General features: G+C 38.1%; 1 protein-coding gene across 2 annotated transcripts in view; it reads left to right on the plus strand.

The window, feature by feature from the left end:
* HOOK1 (hook microtubule tethering protein 1) overlaps positions 1 to 16,850 on the plus strand; it is a 41,578-nt gene that overhangs the window by 9,102 nt on the left and 15,626 nt on the right. Inside the window, exons 2-10 of one of the 2 annotated variants that reach the window (XM_089515267.1) lie at positions 2,924 to 3,009; positions 3,651 to 3,723; positions 5,057 to 5,107; positions 6,157 to 6,289; positions 7,763 to 7,830; positions 9,365 to 9,427; positions 10,298 to 10,381; positions 14,704 to 14,870; positions 15,785 to 15,925. In XM_089515267.1, coding sequence (XP_089371393.1) covers positions 2,924 to 3,009; positions 3,651 to 3,723; positions 5,057 to 5,107; positions 6,157 to 6,289; positions 7,763 to 7,830; positions 9,365 to 9,427; positions 10,298 to 10,381; positions 14,704 to 14,870; positions 15,785 to 15,925 — 866 coding nt within the window. The remainder of the gene's footprint in view (positions 1 to 2,923; positions 3,010 to 3,650; positions 3,724 to 5,056; positions 5,108 to 6,156; positions 6,290 to 7,762; positions 7,831 to 9,364; positions 9,428 to 10,297; positions 10,382 to 14,703; positions 14,871 to 15,784; positions 15,926 to 16,850) is intronic. The other variant, XM_089515268.1, reaches the window with a different exon arrangement.

The raw sequence follows: 16,850 nt of genomic DNA on the forward strand, positions 1-16,850 counted from the left end.
CCTGTCCAAAACAATTTTACAGATGCTTCTTTGGGAGTAAGCTCCACAAAAATCTGTAGGACATCTGGATAAACATGTTTTATTTAATTAATGAACAGACATATGGGTGTTTTGGTACACTACTCTGGAGTTACGAAAGTATATGCCAGTGTTGCTGCTGGTAATCCCACACATATTGTCATGTGATACAGACAGTACAGAGAATTTTCTTTAATATAGTAAAGGAGAAGAGCAAGAGGACATCTAAGAGTAAAACTGCTTCTGAATATTGTCTTCAGTACACCTTATTGATAAAACACCAGTTTATATATCGATTTGTTATATGTGTCTCTTGCACAGTTATCACCAAGAATACAATACTTACAGTTCTATAAAGTCTTAATTGCCATTTGCAGAATAGACTTTCATTCTTGATTAACTGTAGTTATTGCTGGAAAATGGGTTACCAAGTGAAATTTTGATTTCTTTTTTCCAACACAATTATGAAGTGAACCTAGGATTATTAGGACATTCATGTTTATAGTTCAGAGTAACAGATGAGCTATGCTGTTCTTGGCAAATGACTCTGCTTGTCTGCTAATCCTAATTATCTACTTCTATTCAAGGAAATACTAACCTATATTAAGAGTTGTTGTTCTTCACTCTGAGGTTTTCTGTGGCTGCAGTCATTTACTCACTGACCAGAAAGCAAGTCCCAATGAACTTCTTATTTTTATTTTTATTTTTAGTGTAAACATGCAAACTATGCCACCATATAACTTGGTTTATGACTTCCCAAAACCGAGGCTGCAGCCCCCATCTATCTTTATTTGGAAAATTTATCTGTGTTTTTTTAATAACTAGAATAGCTGTTACTCAGTGCATCATGCAACACAGATTGAAAACAAATTGTTGTTGTTGTGTCACTTCAGGTTGCTTTGACTTAGGGTGAATCTGAGGCAACCTGATCATGGGGGTTTCTTGGCAAAATTTGTTCAGAGGGCATTTTTCTTTGCCTTCCTCTGAGGCCATGAGTTGCCCAGGGGTTACCCAGTGGTTTTCCGTGTCTGAGTGGAGATTCAAAGCCTGGTCTCCAGAGTCATAGTCCAGCTCTCAGCCCCACTGGCTCTGAAATACATATCTATATGATAAAATAACAGAGAGGTCTTAACAAAATTAAAACAACCTTGGAACCCAAGAATGTTTTACCAATATACTAAAAAGGGGGTGGTCATAAGGCTATAAAATTTTCAGAAATCTTTAAGCAAATAGCCCCCCCCCCCCCCCCAGTTTTTATTGAGGGCAGGAAGTTTGGGGAAAATAGAAATATATGCAATACAATATTTATTTTATTATCAAACCTTAACTTATATTAATGTTATAGTAACAAAAAATACTTTATTCATTATTTAGCATATAAAATTTTACTGTTTTGGATGTTTATGAAATTTAAAAGATATAAAAGCCTAGTTTTGCACAAAAAGTGTGAATACACATCATAATAAAGAGAGAATAACAAACTTTTTAACCATTATCTTGTCTAAGCACATGTATCTTAGTTTATGAGCCAAGGCAGACAGCCCTGAAGGAGCGGCCAGAGGCCACTCCGACCCCAATTGGGCTGGGACCACAGCAACTGTGTGGTCTGCTCCTGAAGTGGACCACGGCCGCCGCTGTCCTTAACGGGCTGCCGGCAGGAGCGGATTAAATCCACTCCTGAAAAGTCCAGCTCCTGCTGCCTTGGTGAGGGTTTGCAGCGGCTTCAAGCTGCTTTGGGGGGTATGTCATCTGAACGCCATGCCCCCAAAGTGGCCAGAAGCCGCTTCTTTTGGCCCGTCTGTTTCATCCTTAGTCATCTGACAAGTAGGAGAAAATGAAAACAAAAACCATACATTTTGCAGTAAAATTAAGTGTTGCATTTGAACCAGAACAGTTTCATATAGTCTTAATCTTCAGATTTGGCCAGGCAGCATATTATGGTATAATTTAATTCAGTATTACACGCTTCACTTCTATATTAGTCAAGCAAAGAAGTGAAATCCAGAGAAATGGTACAATATAGCAGAACTAGAAGGGTAGGTTTAGAGAGGTTAATTCATACTTGAGAAGGTGAATCACATAGCTGTGATACAATGAAATATCCTTGTTTGAATTATTCAGCTTAAATATGTTCAGCGCTATCTTCTGCATGGTTGTCTTCTGCAATTCGCAGATGGCTGTATTCTCAAACTGGCTTACTTACTTTTAAATAATTGACTGTTCCTTATATATAAAACACTCTAATCCCATTTCCTACCTGTTCTTCTGATTACAGTAAGCATTTTATAGCATTAGGGATTGTCCAAAGTGTTTCATTTAAATTATCTCATTTTTTTTTACACAGTCCTGCTGCATAGACCTATAGGATTAGCCTTTTTTGCAAATTGGGAAGTGTTTGACAAAAGAGGCAATGGCTTGTCCTGCAAAGGTATGGAAGAAGTAAGATTAGAAAAGGGGGATTAGGTCCAAAACACACTGCAGAAATAATCCAGTTTGAGACCGCTTTAACTGCCCTGGCTCAATGCCAGGGAACTCTGGGAAATGTAGTGTTTGCGAGACCTTTAGCCTTCTCTGTCAAAGATCTCTGGTGCCACAAGAACCTACAATTTCAAGGATTCCCTAGCACTGTGTATTTTGTACCTTTCCCCTCAATGTGTTTACTGAGTTGGTTAATGAGGATTCTACTGTTATGGCTTTTCAGCTTTTATAGCTGCCTAAGCTGGAAGTTCTTAGAGCAGGTGTCTTGATTTTATTCCTGTCTGCTGCTCTGTTGATGCAAATACTGTAGATGATCAAGTGATAGTGGTTGTATAAATATGTTCACACTGCTGAGAATGATTTTTTAAACATTCTTACCAAACTGAGAAAGCAACAGTTGTTTTTATTTATTTATGCTTCCCTCTAGTTGCAGACATTTAATACTGCTGCATCCTGCAGGGACATTCAGGACTTAACTAATGGTGTTGCTATGGCACAGGTCCTTCATGAAATGTAAGTTAGTTTTAAAAATATATGTTGAATTTCTTTTTTGTTTCTCCCATTTTCCCCATTAACATGCATATGTAATGTAAGGCTATATCAGACTCAGAATGTCTACTTGAATGTGGCAATGCTGTCACTGAGTAAATGGATAATTGCCCTTTCTTTATTGTAAGATCATTGAATAAAAATGTAACTATGAAGCTTCTGGCAGTCTCCATTAAAAAAAGATAAAGTGACAAGTTTAAAAGTGTTTTAATATAACTGCCTTGTTCCTAATACAGACATGGGTAGTTCATATGTGACCCTTGAAGCCCAGCTGTGTGAGCTGACATTTGTCTCCTTTGCCAACATCTCTCTTCTCTCTTCCCTGCATTTCCCACATCTTTCTACCTGTTGCACATACCCAGCACAATGGCTGTTACTACCATTGTGCCAGTGGAGAGGGTGCACAGGAATGATTTATCCCATCACTACCTTCCTTGGTGCTACAATGGTCCCAATAGGGGCCAGACCTTAGCCTTGGGGAAGAGTGCATGCAAGAAGAGTAATCTGCACCGACCTCTTTCCCAGAGCTGTAACAGATATAGGGCTAGAACATGACTTCAACAGTTTTTGTAATGTTTAATAAATATAAATTAATTTTATTGTAGTGATGCTGCCTGGTTTGACAAAGCATGGCTAAGCCGTATTAAAGATGATGTTGGTGACAACTGGAGAATAAAGGTAATGGAAAACACATATTTACATAGGATAAGATTTCTAAGTTGGAAGTTCCATACTCATAAACAAACCAGTTTTAAACTGTTGGAGACTGTTTGGTTAAGTAATTTTGAATAAGAGTCTAGTTAGACCAAAACTCCTGCTTGTGCTCTTGTATGTAAGCTTGCCTTTATCCTCAAGGGGTATCCAAAACAGCTTATTTCTGAAATTGTTCCTTCAGATTAATCTTATCTTTTTTTATATAGTACCATCGATTTTCCGTAGTGCATGGCAGCATGCAACAGATCCTGTCACTTCAGATACGCCATATTTGTTCAGTAATGGCTATGGGAGAAATTGAATAAGGTCGTTCCCTGCTAATTAGACATGTTAGGATCAGGGCCTTGTCGAAAAGTGGAAATCTTCAAAATGCAGAGTCTATAGTGCTCTGGTCCCTAACTTGTAAATAAGCAGGTAATACCTGGATTTGACTGTACCTGGAAACATTTAAGAAAGTTTGGCAGTGGCTTGAAAGAAGCAAGTGGAGTGTTCTGACTCACACTAATGAGGAGTGTGAGGAAGGGGAGAAAAAAGAAGAAGGAAAAGAAAGAATGCATATATGCCCTGTATGCACACATGTTTGATCCCCATGGCTCTGGAAGGCAGGAGAGAATTCCTTACATTCCTAAATTTTGCTATCTATAAATGGACACCTCCCTGTCGTCCCTCCTTTCTCGGCAGACACCTCAATCCTCCTCTGCAGAGTGACAGGGAACAAACATGTTTGCATACAGTGCCTACTCCACACCCCGCATTTCCCCTCATCCTGCTTTTCTTTTTTTCCCTCCCCTTCCACACACACCTCAGCAGAGTGAGCTGGGATGCTCTGTTTATTCATTTAAATAAGCTTCCAGACTTTCCTTAGCACTTCCAAGTGCGACCATCTCAACCATCTTCCCTGGCATGGGAGAAGGAGGAGAACAAGCAGATGGCTGCAGCTTTGTTGTACTATACACAGACAACAAATGATGGCACTAATTATTTAAAAAAGCACCACATGGTTGTGAAAGCCTTGTGTGCAAAGCACCATCTTGTCATTCAGTCTGAATACAGTACAGTAGTAGCTGCAGCTGCCGAACTGCTCTTTCAACCCTTTTAAATTATACATAAGCAGAACCCATTAATCTGACGCATAGTTGAAAGAGCAGACCATATGTCGAATATGCAGTACTGGGTAGTAAAGAACAGGTAAAAAGTGAGGTGTTGAAAAATGGGGGATGCTTGTACTATAAAAAAAAATAAGAAAGTCTCTGTAAAATGAAAATTGTAATCAGTGTATTTTTTCAAATATTCTTAGGCTAGCAATTTGAAGAAAGTTCTTCAAGGAATTACCGATTATTATCATGAGGTATGAAAAAAACAGCAGTCACATAAATGCTTTTTCTCACTCTCATTCATCAAAACATGAGTTTCAGTTTTTTGAACATCTGGTGGTTGTTTGCTATAGTTAACTCGTGGATTATATTTCTTTGTTATGTGTAGTATTTTACACTCTATGGATAATTTCCTGAGCAACCCACACTCATGGGTTTCCCCTTGTGCAAACTGACCAAGATAGGGGTCCCAAGTTTTTTTCTGTTGAATGTCTGTTGAAGACATTAACTCCACCCCATCTCAAATCAGTTTTTAAAATCCTGCCTTGCCAGCTGGTTGAGGTTTGTTTCTTTGTTATGTGTAATATTTTATGCTTATGTACCAAACCAAACCCTAAGGTCCAAGGCATGTGTTTTCATAGGCGTATTTCATTCTAGGGTTTCATAGTTGTATAGGCTGTATGTTGTATTACTGTACGTAAACTCGTGTATAAATCTAAAAAATTTAATCAAAAATTGTCCCAAAAACCTGGATTGACTTTTCTGCCAGTCAGTATAAGGAGTATACCTTAACTCTTATCAAAAATAGGAGCCAGCCCCTTCTCTGGGTATAGTAGCAAAAGACAAGACCTTATTCTATCCTGGGTGCACCTGAAAAAAGCACCCTCTTCACTCTCCACAGTGGCACTGCTTCTCACATTTTTGAAAGCCTGGGTGGGAAAATAGCAGTGTTCTTTGGCATCATTTTCCTTTGCTTTGCTTTCCTTTACACCCTTTCTTACATGCCCTTGATTTTTTTTACTCTTGATTTATCCACACATTGTATCAAAATCCATAATTTTGCCCTCAAACCTCACCTCAATTTATATGTGATATTAGCTTTTAGATGAGTATATACAATATTTGCAAATTTCAGCCGTCGATAATGTAAAATTTACTTAGTGTGTACATGACCAAAAAAGGGTCAGTTGCCTCCTAAATTTATAACTAATCCAATAAATATGTGCTGTCATGGACTTAATTCCCTCCCTTGTCATCATGATGTTTTGTAACTCCAGATTTCCTTTCCCCCCCTATTGTGCAGTTTTTGGGTCAGCAGATTTCAGAAGATCTCCTTCCTGATTTGAACCGGATATCTGAACATTCTGATACGGTAGAGTTGGGCAGGTTATTGCAGCTCATTTTAGGCTGTGCAGTCAACTGTGAAAAGAAACAAGGTACAGATTTCACAGCAAACCAGCAGTTTCTTTCACCAGACCTTCATAAGTCATGATGATTAGTAGATTGTACAGTGAAGTTGCAAAATGATTTGTACCTATGGGTTTTGAGCTGATAAATGTTCACTCCTCTCTTTCTTTCTACTCCTCCTCCTCTTTTTGAAGTCCTGTACATTATAAAATAATACTTTCAAAAGGTTTTTAATAGTTTATATAAAGTATCTTGTTTTTGAGTTTCCAGACATGCTTTTACTGTTTTGGTGAATAGATTAAGTTGTATTTATCGTAGCAAATAATTATAATAAAGAATTACATTTGAGACTCAAAGTATGGACATCATAAGATAAAATACAGTTGGCTGTTCTTATACACGGATTTTTTTATACACAGATTCAAGCATCCACGGCTTGAAAATATTAAAAAGTATAAATTTCAAGTATCAAACCTTGATTTTTCCATTTCATATAAGGGACACCATTTTGCTATGCCATTGTATCTAAAGGGACTTGAGCATACATGGATTTTGTTATTCACGGGGGCTCCTGGAACCAAATCCCAGCGGATAACAAGGGTCCACTGTAATTCCGTTTCTAACATTTCTTACTGACTTAAGGCCGAAATGTAACATACATTTACTTGGAAGAAATTCTTTTGAATTTGGTTAAGGTCCACTTTATAAGTATTTCTGCATTTTACAGGGAATAAACAAGCTACATCTGCACTGCAGAATGAATGCAGTTTGACATCAGTTTAACTGCCGTATAACCCAGTGCTATGTAATTCTGGGATTTGTAGTTTTGTGTGCACTGGTACCACAACAAACTACAAATCCCAGGATTCTATAGAATGGAGTCATGACAGTTAAAGCAGTGTCAAACTGCATTAATTCTGCAGTGTGGCACAATCTAAGATTGTGTTTGATACAGCTTTTCTCTATGTTTTTCTACACTAATCAATCTTATCCAGAATAGAAATCAATGGCACATGATTTTTTTGTGACAAACAAGTCCCATTCATTTTAAGCCCAGAGGCGGGGATTGTGCAGTACTCCAGATGCTGAAGTACAGTTCCCAGCATTCTTCACTGTTGAATGTGTTGGCTAGGCTTGCTGGATATTTCTGTCCATCAGTATGTGGAGAGCCTCAATTCTACCCCTTGTGTATTTCATTAGTAATGAGTAGTAATGATGTTTAAGCTGCACCCCTTATACCCATTAACTGACAGTAAGCCTAGTCATTTCTTTTAGAGCTGTAATATAGATATAGATACGGATTGCACTGTTAATATACCATAGCACTCTTTCTATAATTAGTATTGCAGAAATGTGGGAATGGGTAACATGCAGCTCGAGAAGGCTTCAGAAATTAAATTTGGGACAAGGAGTTCCTTCTGTGTGGAAGGTCTAATGCACCTCTTTGTGACCTGTAAAGTATGTTATTACAAAAACAAACCTTTGCAAATTTTGCTTTGTAGAACATATACAAGTTATAATGACACTAGAAGAGTCTGTGCAGCATGTTGTCATGGCTGCTATTCAAGAGGTAAGAAAAGAAAATTAACATTTACCAAAAATATAATTGATTCATTGTTGGTTTTCTCTTCCCTCTCCCACCACAAAATCAAAATGTTCAGTTTTACTAGGGGAGTAATAATGGCATGACAATTGATCATAGTATCTGGAAACACCACTTATATGTGGCTAATTTAATTTAAGTGAACTAACTAAGCAGTAGGGGGGAAATGGAAAAAAGTGAAGCAAACATAAAGTTCATTTTGAACATGGATGATGGAACTTATCAACACTTCTTCTGTTCTTGCTGCTGCTGTTGCAAGTTCCCTGTTATTGTTTGATTTATGCTTTCAAAGCTGCATGTATTTTAAGCAAAATACCTTGGTTAATTTTTTTATTTTTAATTATAAGGGGGCCTTTTTGTGGACTTGGAAAATGTTTATATGGGAAGTACCAACTGATACATATCTAAATGTTGATGTGCATGTCATATGCTTGATTTTTGTAACTAATTTCTAAGAAAACATTAATAACAAAAGACAATTTAGTCTTTGCTTTTGGTTCATGCAAACTGATTTTGCCAGCCTATTATTTCAGAATGGAAGAAGCAGCATGATTTATTTATGACTTGTAGCAAACTCAAGTGATCAACAGCAAAAAGTCTCTCAAAGGGGTGAAACAGACTGCCCCCAAAAGGGTGCATTGGGGCCGCCCTAGAGCCACTCGCCTTGGAGCTGTGGCAACTCCACACTGCAGCCCCAATCTGCGCCAGTGCCGGCCCAAATAGGAGCAGAAAAGATTTGCTCCTATTTGGGCAGATAAAAAGTCACCTTAGGTACCCCACTGCAACCCCAGGATGGCTTCAAGCCTCTCCAGTTTGGGGCCGCCCTAGAGCTGCTTGTCTCAAAGCTGCGGCAACCACACGCTGCAGCCCCAATCTGCCGATGCCAGCCCAAATAGGAGCAGGAAAGACCCACTCCTATTTGGGCAGATAAAAAGCTGCCTTAGGCACCCCGCTGCAACCCAGGGCGGCTTCAAGCCTCTCCTGATGCCAGCCCAAATAGGAGTGGGAAAGGTCCACTCCTGTTTAGGCAGGTAAAAAGCTGCCTTACGCGCCCCGCCACAACCCCAGGGCAGCTTCAAGCCTCTCGAGGTGTGAGACATCAAAACGCCATGCCCCCAGAGCTACCCCCATCTGAATGGGTGGGCGGCTTTCAGGCAGCTTTGGGGTGCAGGGCATCAAAACGCCACATTCCCAAGCCATCTGAAAGCCGGTTTTTACGGCTGGTCTGTTTGGCCCTAGGTCTAATTAGAACCTGGAATCCATAAATACTTTATATTGGGTACTGTCTGTTGTCTCTTTAGATTGTAAGCCTGAGGGCAGGGAAATGTCTAATTAACAATTTGTAAGCTGCTCTGATAGCCTTTTGGCTGAAGAGCGGGGTATAAATAACAACAACAACAATAATTATTATTATTATTATTAAATAGCTTCCATGAGAGCAGATTATGTCTCTGAACATATATATTTATGTATCTATATAATTTTTTAATTATTGTTGCAGCTAATGAGCAAGGAAATAGTGGGCTTTGTTGCAAGTGACTTACCTGGTGATTTGGAGCAACAGGTAATTACTACATATAATAAATATTCCCAGCAGCATTTACTTAAGTTAAATTTTAAACTAAGTTAATTGAGCATCAGGTTTGTGCAGCTATTTCTTCTGTCTGGCCTCAGGAAAAGTGGGCTGCTGCCACACTGAAAAATTAACACATTTTGACACAGCATTAACTGCTATAGTTGAGTAATATTGTCCCTATACAGACAGCCAAAATAAAGCTGCTTCGGGTCACTTTGGAGGTATGCTGTTTACATGATGCATGTGTCTTAAGAGTCCGGAAGCTGCATCAAAGCTGTGCACAAGTCCTTAGGACTGGATTGTGGCTTTGGTGCGGCTTCTGGGCTCTTAGTACGCATGTATTATTTTAACAGCATACCTCCAAAGTGACCCAAAGCAGCTTTATTTTGGCCTGTCTGTAAGGGGCCATTGAATCCTGAGATTTGTAGTTTGTTGTGGCACCTGAGCTCTCTGACAGAGAAGGTTAAATATACTATGGCAGTTACAGTGGTGTTAAATTGCACTAATTCTGTAGCCCTAGTCACTGGAGGAACTGCCTGTGTTGAGAATTGCCCATCACTTTGCTCAGGAAAGCATAAAGCCTGAGTAAGTTTCTCACAGCCCCAAAGTCTTGGTGCTTGATATCCCAAGACTGGGAAAACTAAAAAATGTACATGTTTGCAGATAGGTGGGATTTAGGTGTCTTCACAGTAGACAGATTTGAGTACTGTTCTTGTGTAGAAGTAATCTAAAAGGTTGGGGTCATAACTCTAAGAACTTGTTTTTCGCTTAATTTTCATGGGGGCAGTTTGCTGGGTGTGTGGTCATGAAATGTACGTTGCTAAATAATTAAAAATGAAAACTTGAACATTTTTAAAGCTGAAAAGAGCATTAGAAGAGCTTACTGATGTACTAGCAGAAAAAGAAGAACTGAAGCAAAGATGTCAAGAATTAGACTTGCAGGTAAGGACTTTTTCCCTCAAGTATTTTCATAAATATAGGTTAATCCATTTGTACTTTGGTTTAGTGACTAAAATTATTTGCATTAAGAACTTAATCTTATAGTGGCCGCACTGAGCCACTAAGTTTGTTCTATGAAATGTGGTGCTCACTACATAATGGCATCATGTTTGAGTTTTAAACAGCATATTATTTTGCTGTGAAGAGTAAATTTCTTATACACAGCTCAGTGTAGAAAAATGTTCTGTGGAAACAGTCCTAGCTTATTTTAGATAGCAGTGCACTGCTTATTGTTTTTCACGTTCTTTTTAACAAGACAGAGATACCATTTAAGCATTCATAGGTATCTGTTTCTCATTAGATAACATCTATATGCAATTTTCAGTAGAACCATTGTGGACTACAACTCTGGAGACCAGATTTCAAATCCCCACTTGGCTCTAGAAACCCACTGGCCTCAGAGGAGAGCATAGGGAAACCCCCTTTGAACCAATCTTGCAGAGAGAACCTTGTAATAGATTTGCCTTAGGGTTACCAGAAACAACATGAGGGCACATATCAACAGTTTTCAGTAGTGTCTTTATTACTGCTGTAGTTGTATTGTGGGCACTATTTTCAATAATCTTAAGTGGTTTGACCACTTTGGCTAAAACAGCATGCTGCAATTTCATAAAGAGTCACTCACCTGTGCTGCTGTTCTAAAAATAATCTGTACAAGTTCCTTTATAATCTATGAAGGGTTTTAGCCTCAAACATATAGAAGGGCACCTCAGCCAAGTAGGATGAGAATTCATAAAGAATCTTTTTTTTAACTACACAAAGCTTTGGAACATAAGACTTCATGGAAGTCTTGGTGTCAGTTGCAGTCATGTAACACAGTGATATAACACAATAACAAAACTTCCATGGAACTTGGAAATCTCTGCTTACACAGCAAAAGAACAGTCTACCAGGTTCTTCTTGCATTCGTATATCTAAGCTTGCATCCTTATATAATATGACAACTTAAGATGCAGTTTTCTGGCTCAGTTCTGGTTACCAGCATGAGGAGGCCACAGTTGATAATCTGCAATATAGAAGCCTGTTTTGTTGTACTTGTACAGTGAATCAGGTGGTAGTGCCTCCTTACATAGCTGCATAGGTATGGAATGCTCTGTTTAGAGATCCACTTCACAATGGTCATTCCATCTTTTCAGGATGGGTGGACCACTGTTGGATGTAAGAGGGCTTCATTGGTTTCCCAGGGAAACTTGAAGAGCTTTATCTTCCCTTGTGCCCTGCCAAAATGGTTTGGCAATTTTTGCCCCAAAATGTCCTCCTATGGCCCCATAGAGGGTGTGCAGGAAATTTCACCATATTCTTTCCCCTCTATGTTCCATTTTAGGCCCAGAAAAGGACTTTTTCCCACTTTCAGGGCACATACCCTAAAGGCACTAGGTCTCGTCTGATCTTGGAAGATACACAGGGTCAGCCCTGATTAGAACTTAGATGGGAGACAACCAGTTAATATCAGGTGCTGTAGGCTATATTTCAGAGGTAAGAAATCAGCAAAAACACCTCTGAGTATTCCTTGCCTAGGAAAACTCTATGGAATTCATGAGATTGCCATAAGTCAATAGGCAACTTGAAGGCACATATACTCACATACGCCTGATTTTTTAAAAAGGCTGTCTGGCACTTAAGATGCCCAGAACTGTGGTGAGAGTTCAACTTCAACCCCTACAGAACATTGTGGAACATTTTGGGACCAAAAAAATTCAACAGTTTTGGGGGAATGTGGGAGTTCTTTTTTCAAAAAGAATTTGGTGTCCACAAAACAGCTTATAGTGTTGCATGTGACCCATGGACAGCATTTTTACCTCCACTATTTTAGGAGACTTGTGAAAATCCATGAATTCCACTAAGTTTCTGTTTTTATCTAGTAACTAAACATGTACAGACATACTTCTCATGACAGCTGTGGGGAGTTTATTAATTTATCATTTTATGATATGTAATCTACTCTGATTGCTAATATGAGAGGCAGAACCAGAAATTTAAAAATCAAGTAACAAAAAAGCTTGTTGAAAGCTCTGAACAATTGTATAAGAGACCTCTTCTGCCCATATTCTAAGGTGAGGCCAAATAAGCTGAATGTTTAAAGTGAGATCTAGTGTCACATAAGTCATGGTTTCCTCTTTCTGTATTGGCTAATAAAAAGAATAACTGCTATACACAAGGCAGTTTAATTAAGGCACATGTAGAGAGAATGAGGATGAATATGCTTATTCTGTTCGACCTCATCTGCACTTGTCTTGCAGTTGTTTTGTTTAGAGTGAACTTCAGCGATTTCATATTGAATTCATGCAGGCTTGTTATGTGATGTAGAACCATGATTTTCCTCCATGGTGAAAGAGGCTCCCTACTGAAAGTATTCAGTGTAAGCACAAGAGTGACAGAGAAGCTAGTTAGTGTGCTTATCCTCACTCTTGTCCTTTTGTATGTTCACAGAACACTTTGAAATTGGCATGGACAATTTCACCTAGGCTGGGCACCATTTTGGCCTTCTTCTAGACCTTGGCAGATCATACTCATGCTGATGTCTTCCCCACTCCCTATCCCAAACCTGCTCATCCCTTTAATAACCTACTGTAATTAGATAGTCAAAATAGATACAATAATTTCAGATAGTCATAAATTAACCCTGACTCTTTTGTTTTACTGTGATTAAGTGTCTATGGCCTAAGATGTGTAAAAGATTTAGCCTGGCAAAAGAAACTAATGGCACAACAGTATACTGAATATGTGTGTTTATTTGAAAATCAGTTAGAATTATACTACTGTTTAAACTAATTGTTAATAAATTCACTTATAAGGTCTCAATCTCCCATGATACTTTACAAGAATATAAGAAAGGTAGGTTTCTTCTTGTTTGAGGAAAAAGTAATTTAAAGAGCACACTGCACTCTAAATATCAGTGAACTAACATTTGACATGCTCTGACATTTGATATATTAAAATTAACACAGTGGCTTTCACTAGTAAAAAAGCTTAAGTGCTCTGTTCTGTTAATCTGTGTCTCCTTTATGACTGTTAATATACTTACTGTTTTGTTCCCATTTCTTGTCTAGCAACTTTTTCAGAAATAATTATAAGATGCATGTTCTCCTGTGTGTGTATATTTCTATGTATACATCATGCTGTCTAGGTTTTTAAAAATATACTGCTGGTGATTTGTAAGGCTCCAGTAACTGCTTTTAACTAAAGTAATTCACTTCTGAGTGTTAATAGTATGCTGGGGGTTTTGTTGTTGGTTTTTCCCTTGTGATTTTATTTTTATTGCTTCCCCATGCCACTTTAAAATTGTATTTGTCTTTCCAGGTGAAGGTTGGAAATTGTTTCTATATGGACTCTGGACTGATCTATTAAGGCGAGGTTTGGATTATATCATGTGAAGAAATATTGCCCAGCTAAATCAGACCAGAGTCCATCTAGTTCAGCGTCAATCTTCCTAACTGGCAAGGCATGTACATCTGCATATTCACAAGGAGGGCACAATTCCTTGTTGGTTTTGCTAGCATTGAATACACTGAAGCATAATGCCTCTTTCCTTTGAGATTCTATTTTGTTACCTTGCTGAAACTTTGATTTTCCTGCAAGTTTTAAAGCCTACCTGGCCAATATCTGAAAAAGTGCAAGTAGAAGAGAAGTAGCCACTTGTTATGTGTAGATATGTGGGCAGTAGTGCAAGAAAATGAACCATGTGAGGTAATAAATCTGCCACACATAAGCATAGGAAGGTTCCCATATGTTTCTGTATAAGGTTTTTGGACACCATGCAAAGGTGGTGGATAAGAGAGTCAAGGGGACTGCCTTCTCATGAATTGAGCATCACTTGGGAAATTAATCCTCAGACTGAGTTCCCAAATGTACAGTTGAACAGGGTTTTTCTGAAATGAAATCAATGGGACTTGCTTCTAAATCATTTGATTACATGCAGAGATGCAACCATGCTATAATTTTACATGAGATAACAAAGATATTTAAGGTAGTACATTTATCCTCTTCAAAAACATTTTTGCTTCTAAACCAGCTTTTCCCAGCCTGATACTTTGGACTACAGCTCATATCATACCAGCCAGTTGGCTATGCTGGTTGATGCTGATGGTCCAGAATAGCTGGAGGGTACCAGGCTGGAGGAGATATAATGGAGAAGAACAGATTATTTAGCAGACACCAGTCATCTTTTCTTGAATAAGATTTTGTAAGCCAGTTGCTGAGTAGCTATACATTTTTGCCAGGTGTTTTCGTAAATCTGTAATCCTGAAGGGGATCTGTATCCTTAGGTGGCTGCTCTGCAAGAGGAAAAGAGCAGTTTGATGTCTGAAAATGAGATTATGAATGACAGATTGGATCAGTTGGATGGCTCTCTTGATGATACAAATACTGCAGTTGCAAAAAAGTATTTCCATGCACAGTTGCAACTAGAACAACTACAGGAAGAAAATTTCAGGTATGGATGAATCACAGCTCATTACCAAATAATCTCTTGCTTTAACAATGCTTGGGATTGTGAAAATAAACATCTAAATTATTCTCTCATAAACTGTTCTTGTTAATAAAACTATTCCAGTGGTATAACTCCCAATCTGAGGGGCTGTACAGTTTGGAAGAAAGGGGCAGTGAGATGCTGCCCCTTTCTGCCCCGGATGGAGACCTCAGCAACCAAATGTCACGACCTCCAGGAGGCCTAAAAAGAACCTGCACCTGGCAGATTCTTTTTAGGCTGCGTGTGGGGCGCCATTGGCGCACTCGCACACAATGATGATGTCCACGCGGCTTGGCGCTGTACATGATTTAACATTTGAAAATATAAATATATATAATCCATTCAGATTTGCACGATGCGGGACCATTTTAGCTTTTCTTTTTTTGCCTGTTGCTTTTATAACTGGTTAATTCATCAACTTGCATATCTCATTTTTTTATCATAGAGAGATCTTTTGTGGTTTTCCCTTTATTTGTTATTTTAAGTAATCTAAATAGATTATTTAATTAATTAGCTTACTTGCTGTTCACCGCTATGATCTTTGGAATAGCGGTATATAAATAAAACAAATTATTATTATTATTTATTAAAATGACTAATTAGATTATGAATTTGAAATAGGGTTGATTAACAATTATGTTTTAAACTTATAATAATTAGGAAATAGCAATTATGCCCCAGATTTAATTGCTCCTTGTATTCATGTTCATGAGGAATTAAGCAGGTGTTCTTTTTGTGCTAAATCTGTCTCAAAAAATTTTGTGCTGTTACTGAAGCTGCCAAATAAATGTACAGTGCTGTACATGAATACTCGTATCCAGTATTCAAAAAAGTGAATAATAGTTCTTTTCCAGTAATCCTATGTTATTTATGCAAAGGCTTGAAACCGCAAAAGATGATTATCGTGTTCACTGTGAAGAGCTTGAGAAACAGCTGATTGAGCTTCAACATCGAAATGATGAACTGACATCTCTAGCAGAAGAATCTAGGGCCCTGAAAGATGAAATTGATATTCTTAGGTAAGTTTTAAATTAGTTTGCTTACACCACACACACACACACACACACACACACCACCAACAACAACGCCTCAGTCAATATCCTAATATTCTAAAGCATGGGATTTGTGCTCTGCTTCCTATAATAAAATGAGCAGTTGTAGAGGGTGTGTGTGCAGATTTCTATAGTTATAATATGGTATATGTTAATTAAGCAGCTCAAAGTATAGGCCACAGTTCTAGAGCCTCTTATTTGAAATTGTTGGGGGAAATGATAAAGCTATTCTAGAATAAGTACTACTTGATACCCTAGTGCAGAAATTACAAAACATCCCAGGAAGCTAGTGGCATGAAATTTTATTTTTATCTATACACAGACACAGACACACATATTTGATAACCTAAGCATATTGGTCATCCTTTACTATATATGCTTTGAAAACAATGTTCCAATAAATGCATGGAACTCTTTTCTATCTTAATGTAAATGTGTTAGAAATTCTGATTTTTTTTTAAGCCAAACACAAATAAATTCTAGTTTGGTCTTCACTATGATCTTAAATATCCAGGCTTTCCATATCTTGATTCTGTAACAAGTGTGTGTGTGTGTGTTTGTATTGCATGTGGAAGAAAGAGAGGGAAAGAGAGATCAGTGGGGAACTTGGTGACTGTTTTGGAAGTTTTTGCCTCCCTTTCATCCTGTCCAAACTATTTGTAAAGTGGTTTTGCCCAAAACTAACTATTTGTAAAGTAGTTTTGCCCAAAGGGTACACTGCCATATTCTATCACAAATATCTTCCACTGGTAGTATGAATATGCATATGTTCACCGTGGCTGCAGGTGATTTTCTGTAGAAGACTTCTTTCTCTAATTCATTTTATATTTTAACATCTGCAGAAATCTTCTCCTTTGCTACATTATCCTCTAGGTTTTCAGCATGTAAACAT

This window comes from Sceloporus occidentalis, unplaced genomic scaffold (assembly GCF_023333645.1).
Source record: "Sceloporus occidentalis isolate IW3139 unplaced genomic scaffold, rSceOcc1.0.p SCAF_3, whole genome shotgun sequence".
NCBI lineage: Eukaryota > Metazoa > Chordata > Lepidosauria > Squamata > Phrynosomatidae > Sceloporus > Sceloporus occidentalis.